The 10,033-nt window shown below is 37.2% G+C and overlaps 1 protein-coding gene across 1 annotated transcript; it reads right to left on the reverse strand.

The window, feature by feature from the left end:
- Positions 1-7,593: 7,593 nt before the first annotated feature.
- On the reverse strand, positions 7,594-9,229 carry LOC142368258 (uncharacterized). Its single transcript, XM_075450383.1, has 4 exons — positions 9,101-9,229; positions 8,731-8,835; positions 8,266-8,332; positions 7,594-8,173 (listed from the first exon to the last, which is right to left on the reverse strand). Exons 1-4 carry the CDS (start codon positions 9,227-9,229, stop codon positions 7,794-7,796), a joined length of 681 nt encoding a protein of 226 aa, XP_075306498.1. The 3' UTR covers positions 7,594-7,793.
- Between the last annotated feature and the right edge of the window lie 804 nt (positions 9,230-10,033).

Consider the following 10,033-nt stretch of genomic DNA (forward strand, 5'->3'; position numbering starts at 1 on the left):
TGTAAGAAATGTGTGCAGATGTTTGTTTTTTTTTTTAATTCCATGCAGCCCTTGTAAAACCACTGGTCGCTGTTGCTAAGCTAGCGCAAGTGATCCATTTTTGGTAGCCTGCCACAAAAAAACAGTCTTGCCCAATTCAATAAGTACTCAAAGCACATCAATTATTATGTCAGGCAGTGGATGTAAAGGTTTGTGGTGATAGAGTAATGTTTGAAATAAAACTGACCTTGCATTACATGGATTTTTATCATATGACTAGTTTCTAGTGGTCAGCGGAATTTTACCTTACTCTCGGATGGCGATGCCTCTGGCAACCAATAGCGTCTCCTGCCAACATGGCCGACCGGAGTCACGTGACTCCTCATTCTCAATAGGGAGCTGCTAGTTCCAAGCTAGTTCTACATCTGCTGCGTTTGGATCGAGCGAGTTTGCTGCGAGCGGATTATAAGCCAACAACGTGGCAACATGGTAAATCAGTGTGCCTTTGCTAATTGCAACAATAGAGCCTATAGATGGGTTCCGAAAAGTTTTCATTATTTTCCATTAAAAGATCCGGAAAGAACAAAACTCTGGCTCCTAGCTGCAGGATTAGACGTACAAACTCCGATGGAGACGCTGCGTATCCGGGTCATCTGCAGTGATCACTTCAGCTCCGATGATTTAATAAAGTCCAGAAAGTCCGCAAAGAAAATTCTGAAACCGTCTGCAGTGCCATCCACCTTCCCAGGTATTGAGAATGAGGAGTCACGTGACTCCGGTCGGCCGGTCGGCCATGTTGGCAGAAGAATCTATTAGTTGCCAGGGGCAACGCCATTAACTTAACGGATATCCTCCCGCATTTGTCATTTCGGCAGGGCTGAGACGAATACAAAAGAAAGATAGAAAGCAAAGCAATGCAGAGAGATAAGGCGAAAGAAAAGGGAACTTGCAGGGACAAGCTTATTACAAGCGCAAAGCAGCGGTATTTGGAGAAACTGTCCAGCATCCAAAATATTGATCCTTACGAGCTCCCTGCAGCAGAATGGCACAGAGACCTGGACCAGTTACCTCCGTGCACATATATGGACATAGTCAATTATCTTGTCTTTGGTGTAAGTTACCACACTATGCAGGAGTTTAAAAGTCACAAATCTTTGGAATTGTACGAGACTTTCTGCTGTGGCTGGGTGCAGCACTTGGCCATCTACAAGCCTCCAGGTGGCTCTGGTGATGATAACAGCGTTGTACTGGCAAAGGTAAGGTTCTTGTCATGCATTTTAGTGTGTTGTAATTACATTGCATTTAGACACTTCTTGACCAAAATGACAACGTAATTAACTGCGACTTGTTTTGTAAACACTAGATTAACGAGATGTTCAATGTACACAAACGTTTCCAATGTTTTGATGTATGCTAAAGCTTATGTTTAGGTATTTAGTTGTCATTTGATTTTAGCCCAACGACACATACTGTAGCAGGTTATTGTGTTGGGTGTTGGGGGCTGCAAAGTGAACAAACCAGTTCTGGGTTGGCTAGGGTACTTATGTGTGATTGCAAGGCGTACATTCCTGGTTAGATTTAAGCCATTAACATTTTGAATGCAAGGTGTACATGTCCTGGTTAGATTACAGCCATTATCAATGTGTCTAAAGTGTAGACTGTAACTTGAAATAAATGCTTTTTACTGTTTAGTTTATTTCACTTTATTTATTTTACAGGTCCTGCATTCACGGAGACTCTGTGAGCCTCCACTTACCAGTCCAGTGGTATCACTTCTGTTGTGTGGGGCTTGTGGACAGACCCTCCGCTGACACGCCATGGTTTTGCTCTTCTTGTGCTGAATAGTGTTTCTTTGTTCTTTTGCACTAGTAACAGTATTATTTTATTATTGCTTGTTGTCAATGTTTACATGCTGGAAATTTTTATACTTTTTATTCTGAATGCACACATGTTCTTTTGCACTGTTAACTTTTCCTAGAGGTATATTGCATTCTGCACCTTGCGCCCTTATTCTTTTTTCCTGTTCTGTTAATAAACATTGTTAAACCATATCAAGTTGTTTCAAGCATTTATTTCAAACAAATTAAAAGGTAATGAACAAGGCACTCAAACATTTATTTCAAACAAATTAAAAAGTAATGAACAATGAGGAATGAACTCAAACAACACTTTTGCACATGTTCGTTAAGGCACAGCAAACAGTGACAATCTTATCTAAAGGCATTAGGTTTTCACCCTCACATTTGAGCAGCATGTGCACAGGTACAGTTGAATGTAAAATGCTGAATTTGTCCAGTCAGCGTGGTTCTCCAACATCTCATATGATGGCTTACCTACAACAGAATAAATAGTTTATGAAAAAAACCTATGCAATCAATGGCAAACCCATCACACAACACATGCAAAATAAAGATACAGACTGAGAGGGTAACGCTGCTCATGGTATGACAAAAGGGCTGAAGGGGTACACATTAACACATTAGCCACATTAGGGGGTAGTTAACATTAATTTTCGAAGAGGCAACAGTTTGCAAATTGAGCATTTTCGAAGAGGCAACAGTTCGCTAGTTAGCTCGATAGGCAGCAACGTCAGGTGCACTTCAGGGTTTGCAACAACATAAAGTAACTTCGTAGCTTTAAGAGACAACAACATAAAGAGATTTTTAGATAACGTACCCGAGTGAAAATGTAGAGAACACACTCTCATCGACGGAGGGGTGCAATCGAAAGTAAGGTCCAGCCAGCCAGGCAACCTGGCGTCTCCTCGTCAGGTCAGACGCCTGCTCTCCCTGATGCTGCATCCATTTAGGAAACCGAAAAAAAATGTATTTCGTTGTTCCTATGTTTCCCAAACGTATTATGTGAGGTACTGGAACAGTTCTTCACACAGCAGTGATTTCCAGGCATGTTCTTGCAATTCCGCACTGTTTAAACTTACTGATTTAAAAACACACGCGTACAATGTAAACGAACGGAGAGAATGGCGTTTTCTCGCTAGCATTCTGCCAACATGGCGGATAGGGGCGGGGCTCTGTACTATGACGACAACTCCTCATTCTCAATACCAAGGACAGCCACTGTGGTGCAAACAGTCTCTGAAGAACAGGTTGGTACAGGCTTTCTGCTTTCATGATGGTAGCACATGTTTCAGTGATGATGACTTAGCTTACGTTACCTATAACCTTTGCTATGCTTTTGTATTTACCTGCTATAGTGATTTACTGTTGGTTTGTGTAATTGCTGTAAGAATGGGTATCAGAAGTTATGTGAAAGTATTTGCTAAACCGTAAATGCCCATGTAGTAGTAACGCTAGTGATCTGGTGTGACATTGTGATTTTTTAGACGAGATGGAATGGGGCAATGAAAGCGATTTTAGAAGAGATGCGTACACTGTTGACACTTAAGTAAAATACTTTAAATCAAACTGCAGCGAGGAGCATCATTCTTCATGCAAGAGCCGATGCAGAGTGTAGCATCATTCTTCACAAAACAAACTATTGGCAGCGAGAGCCGGTAAGATTGGTGCTAGATATTAGTCCGCGGCTGCCAAACTTTCAAACCAGGAAGCACGAATGGCTGCGGGTGATAAAATATAATTGTAAGGTTGGTGTGCAACATATCACATAATAAAGTTTATACAAACTGCAAATATTGTCGGTATATTGTCTTTGTAAAGCTTCTTCTGACTGCTTTATATCATGCATTAAAGAGATGCCTTGGGCATCTGTGCTCATCTCTCAAGAAGTCACTATACAGCTTTTATGTCCAAAGTTCTTGAAAAAATTGTTGTGTTTCAACCTTGTGATCATTTACACAGAAACAAGCTGTTTGAATAGTTTCAGTCAGGATTCAGAGCACATTATAGCACAGGAACATAGCTGGTAAAAGTTATCAATGATTTCCTCCTTTTGGATCTCAGTACTGCATTTACTATCGATCATAACATTCTATTGCAGAAGCTTGAACATGTTTTTGGAATGAAAGGAACCACATTAGGCTGCTTTGAGTCATATTAATCTGATAGATTCCAGTTTATTCATGTAAATGAAAAATCTGCCTCACACACCAGTGTTAGCCATGGAGGTCTGTAAGCTTCTGTGCTTGGATCAATTCTTTTCACTTTATGTATGCTTCCATTAGTCGTATTATTAGACAGTGTGGCATAGATTTCCATTGCTACGTTGATTATACTTTGTGAAACCAAATGAACAATATGTTGGTTAAACTACAAGCATGTCTTGAAGACATTAAGACCTGGATTATTCCTACTTGTCTGCTTCTAAATTTAGACAAAACTGAAGCTGTTGTCTCTGAATCTGAACACTTCAGGGAGACACTGTCTAACTACGTCATTCCTCTAGGTGGCATTACTTTGGCTTCCTTTACAACAGTGAGGAAGCTGGGAGTTATTTTCAACCAGGATCTGTCCTTTGACGCACATATAAAAATGGTTTCTCAGATCGTCTTCTTTCATCTTCATTATATTGCCAAAATGGGAAACATCCTGTCTCAGACTGATTAAGAAAAGTGGCCCGTGCATATGTTACTTCAAAATATGGCTACTTTAATTCTTCATTATTTGGTTGATCCAAAAATTCTCTTAAAAGCCTGCAACTGATCCAAAATGAGAACAATCAGGATACATGATATTTGTCCAATTGTGGCTTCTCTTTATTGGCTTCGATGTAAATTCAGAATAGAATTTAAAATTCTCCTCCTCACTTATAAAGCTCTTAATGGCCAAGCTCCATTATATTTTCAAGATTTTCATAGTTCAATAATTTCTTGAAGATTTATCCTCTCTACTTTTACTCTCCATGTATAAATGACATTGTGGTTTTCATTTATATGTGTTTCTCTTTCCTCTTTTATCTACCCTATGATCGAGGGGGGCTTAGAATGCCGAATATTAAACTCTACTACTGGGCAGCTCAGCTTTGTGCTGCTACTGGCTATTTTTCTACTAATAACACACCATCTTGGGTACAAATAGAGAACAATTCATTATCACTACCTCTAAAATTCTACCTTTACTCAGCTGAACCTAAACAATTATTAAAAAACACAAAAAACCCTCTTCTTAAGAATACGATATCAGTCTGGCATCATTCTCATAAAGTTTTAAATGAGGTGTTTAAGATCTCACGCCTGTCACCGATTTGGAGAAATGATAGATTTAAACCAGGAAGAGCAGACAGCGGATTCAAATTATGGATGGATAAAGGCTTAAATACAATTGGAGACCTTTATTGTGAGGGAGTTTTAATGTCCTTTGAACAACTGGCAAGTAAATATGGTCTGCCCCAAAAGCATTTTTTTAAGTACTTACAGATTAGAAATTTTGTTAATACCTTGCGGATATCTACTGCCGAACCTCCACTCTCTACCATAGTGTATATAGCCATCCACCATAATAAGAGTAGAGGCCTACTCTCCAAATTTTATAATATCTTACTCTTATCTTTTAAAGATAGTAGTCTCTCCTATTTACAAACATGGAGAACTGACCTACAAACTAAAATTTCTGAGGATGAATGGAGTAACTCATGCCTACTGGCACAAACACAAACTATCAACACAAGGTTTAGATTACTACAATATAAATGGTTATTTAGAACATATATCACTCCTGTAAAATTGAACCGTTTCAATCCGAATACCCCTGATACTTGTGTTAAATGCAATACAGATAGAGGTACTCTGTTCCATTGTATGTGGCAATGTACAGAACTTCAAATTTTTTGGAAAGAGGTCACTGGGCTTATCTCTCGCTTGATTGAACAAGACGTACCAATGGACAGTGGACTCTGCTTGCTGCATATTTTTCCAGATGACTTTAAGGGTTCCACAAAGAGTAAACTACTGAGTTTTTGCCTTTTACAAGCAAAACATTTGATTGCGCTGAAGTGGACGAACATAGAAAGACCAAAGATAAATGAGTGGATTAAAGCACTGAGCAACAACCTGGCAATGGAAAAACTGACGTACATGGTGAAAGGGAAGCTTGAAGACTTTAAAGATCTGTGGTTACCCTTCCTATATTTTGTCAAAAATAACATGTAAACTTAAATTTTTTTTTTTTTTTTTTTTTTTTCATTGTTTGTCTGATCTGACAGAGTGAGCTCTAGGTGTTCGGGGTGGGTTTATGGGTGGGTTTATTATTGGGTTTATGTTTTTTTTGTTTTTTGTTTTTTTTTTTGTTTTTTTTTAATTTTTTTTTTTTTTTTATTATTTTTTTATTCTATTTTTTGTTTCTTTGTATAATTGGAAAATTTCAATAAAAAATATATATAAAAAATGCAAAAAAAAAAAATAAAAAAAAATATGTGTTTCTCTTTCTCAGCAGGTATCGCTGGCTGGTGCTTGTTGAGCTTAGAGCTTTTTTTTTTAAAAACTTGGATTGTATGAAGTGGCCAAAACAGGATTTTGTTTTGTTTGATTTGACTGAATGATGATTGTTTTGCAGTAAATTGGATTATAATTGGCTTTGATATGATTGTAATTGTCAAGTGCCCTAAAAATGACATTTGTTGAAATTTGGTGCTAGATAAGTAAAAATCGATTGAAATTAATTGAATGAAATAGTTAAGAGCAAGTAATGTCATATGGTTGGAGAGAAATAAAAACACATCCAATAACTCCAACATTTCATCATTTGATAGATTCATTCCTCATAGTCACTCTTGCAGATTTTTCATTTTACATTTATACCAATGTGCATATATCGAACATGTTTTTATTGTCAGATTGATTATATATAAATATAATGCCAGTTGGAAACCTAAAACCAAGATATAGCTGAACTTGACCAATACAAATATTTTCCTTTTGATCCTCTTTAAAGGCCTTAACATGTGTATAGTTGGCAAGCAGTTGGCAATAAATACTTTCTTACAAATCAAGGTAATTTCACAAAGAAGAGATGTATTTTCAAGCATGTCCACTTTCAGTCACTTAAAGCAGCCTTCAGGCTTGTGATATATAAAAGACAAACTAAAAGGTTAATCAAAGAAACTAACAAACAATTTTGGTAATGAACTGTTGATACTACTTTTTAATTAAAAACAAAAGTAAAGAGAGTGAAGCTTTCATTGAATGCATCTTTTAAATTTGATGTCTTTGTTATGAATTATTTTTTATAAACAAACAGCAAACTGAGATTTGCACTTCATGTTTTTCAACTTGCATCCATCTATCCCATTTTCTATACCCATATAATCCACTTCAGGATCACAGGAGAATGCAGCTAATCCAAGCTTTTTTTATTGACGTGCTTTTTTTAAAAGTATGCACTTAGTATAACATGGCAAGCTTTTTTCTGAAGTATAGAATAACATTATTGAAACTTTCCGAAGTCCATATTCTGATAAAACTATAGTTCACAAGAAAAGCAAGCTGTATAATGATTTCTTGATATAGGACCATAGGTGCACAAGGCATGTCTTTAATGCATGATATAAAGCAGTCAGGAGAAACTTTACAAAGACAATACACGGACTAATAATTTTTGCAGTTTGTATCCTCTTTATTTTATGATATGATACACAATAAATGATAATTTACACATTCTGAAAATACAGACAAAATGTTTATATCAAAGGCTATCTCAGTGCACATGTTCACATGGATTTCTCATCATCACCAGGAGACTTAGTTGAAATAAATGATGTAGCTGAGGTAACATTACTTATATACACAAAGAATAAATGAACAAAAATCCTATCATAAAATACCTTAACACATGTTAAAATCTGCATACTTTCCTTCACTTTGTATTACTTCATTAACTAGATGTAGACCACATAATGAAACTTCAGCAATAAGAGTGAATGAAATGTGTCATCAGAGCCAAAGTGACTGAGATCAGGCTCACGTCGTTGAAAAAGGCAGAGGAGGTGGCAGTAGTTGTAGTGTTAGCCGCAGCAGCTGTGCTTGTAGTTGCTGCAGCTGTGGTGGTAGTTGGTGCTGCTGTGGTGGCGGTGGTTGGTGCTGCTGTGGTGGTGGTTGCTGCAGCTGTGGTCGTGGTTGGTGCTGCTGTGGTGGTGGTTGCTGCAGCTGTGGTCGTGGTTGGTGCTGCTGTGGTGGTGGTTGCTGCAGCTGTGGTCGTGGTTGGTGATGCTGTGGTGGTTGTTGCTGCAGCTGTGGTGGTGGTTGCTACAGCTGTGGTGGTGTTGGTCTGTCCATTTGAACAGGCTGTTTCATGTAGAAACGTTTTGATCAATGTCACATCAACTACCACATTTCAAACTGAATAGAAATTTTTCAGGGAAAAAAAAACAACTTACCAACAAACAGAAGAACAACGACACAAATTTTTGCGAGCATGGTGATGTTGTTTCTTTTCTCTGGTATCTGAAAAAAAAAAAGTTGGACATGGTCATCATAAGACAAATGTAAGCTTGACAGTTTGATCTGAAACAGAAAAGAAATCGCCAACTTGTTACACTCAGAAATAAGACAGCTTTCTTTTTTAAAACCATTTCTTCCCTTGCTCCTCTTTGGATATTTTAAATGTTATTACAAACAAGACATCTTCAAGAATAAATTATTCTGTCGCAATATAATTTCAAATTATGGAATAATACAGTTTTATTGAATTAAATTGAAAAATTTAATTATCTTGTTTTAAACACTAAACATTTTTATATGTTGAAAGTTTATCAATATTCTAGAAAACATAGCCTCGTAAAAAAATGTTGTTGCAAAGATTCAAATGAAAGCTTTAATTTAGAAATATAGATTGTACTTACAGTGTATTTCTTTTCTTGAATGTTGTCCTCAGCAGTGAGTGAAGGTGTGAGGTTTTCTGATTTCAGCTCCTCTTTTATAGACAGAAAGCTTGAGATGACATCAGACTGAGAACAAAGGTGGACTGATACCAGTTTGCATGGTGGATAAAAGGGTGTGTGCAGTGAACATTGTATGTAGTTTCATTGTATGTAGAATATTGTATCCATGTTTCTTCCACCCGAGTTTTTTTCTCTGAGACGTAATTTACATCAATGAGGGTGACATTTTTCTGATGTGACTCATACCTTTCTACGTGAGTGATGAAGTATTACGAAGCTTAAAAGGCAGAATTGTTTGTACGACACTGATCAATTCATCCATTATCTATACCAGATTATCCAGTTCAGAGCGTAGAGCTGGCTGAGCCCAGCCCAATGTTCTCTGGGTTAGACATGCACTGGGCCTTCCATTTATCAGCATCATCATAATTGAGTCAGAGTATCTGTTCTTCTGAGTCATGAGTCCAAAAAAGGCCAGAGGCTTTATTTCACAACGTTTAGTGCAGTTTTTTTTAGCATTTTCGTTAGTTGCAATTCCATTTGAAAACCTGATATCACATTTTTTATGATGCAAACCAATATCAGAGCATCTACGTTTAAACAATGTCATTATATATTCATCGGATGTGAATATGTATTCAAATTTCTCCATTATATTGAATTTGACTTAACTTTTCCATTCAAACATTATCCACATAGCTGTATACTTTGCTTTAATTTTCCAGTTTAAAACAAAAAGCTTTGCAATTGTAAAAAAGAATACTTAAAGGTGAGGTATGAGATCTTGGAAAAACGGTTCCTGCAAGCTATATTTTTGAAAATACACAACCTTGCCTCTCCCTTCAGCCCACCCCTCGAAACCACGCCTTCAAAACACATGAACGAGTCACGAGTCTGTGAACGCGCAGGGGGGAGGGGTGAGGGGGGCTGACGGTTGATTGGCGTGTCAGAATCCAATAGAAGTAACTCTCATCATTACTTCTATTGGTCACACATTTCCTCTTTTAACATCCTCTACAATGGACTAAAAGATTTATTTTTTTTCCCAAACATTCTATTTTAGTGGGTGCAATGGGGTCGTGAGGAGGTTTTCAGACAATATGATAAAAAATGCTCCAGAAAACATCTCATACTCCACCTTTAATCACACTTAATGATAATGTAGAAATTCAGTGCTTCATTGAAATTATTTATGCAATAATATTTGTCCTCTCTTACTGTTTTCCTTGTTTCCAATAAACCTTCATCATATGAAGGTGATATA

The sequence above is a fragment of the Odontesthes bonariensis genome, chromosome 18 (genome assembly GCF_027942865.1).
Source record: "Odontesthes bonariensis isolate fOdoBon6 chromosome 18, fOdoBon6.hap1, whole genome shotgun sequence".
In the NCBI taxonomy this organism is placed as follows: Eukaryota; Metazoa; Chordata; class Actinopteri; order Atheriniformes; family Atherinopsidae; genus Odontesthes; species Odontesthes bonariensis.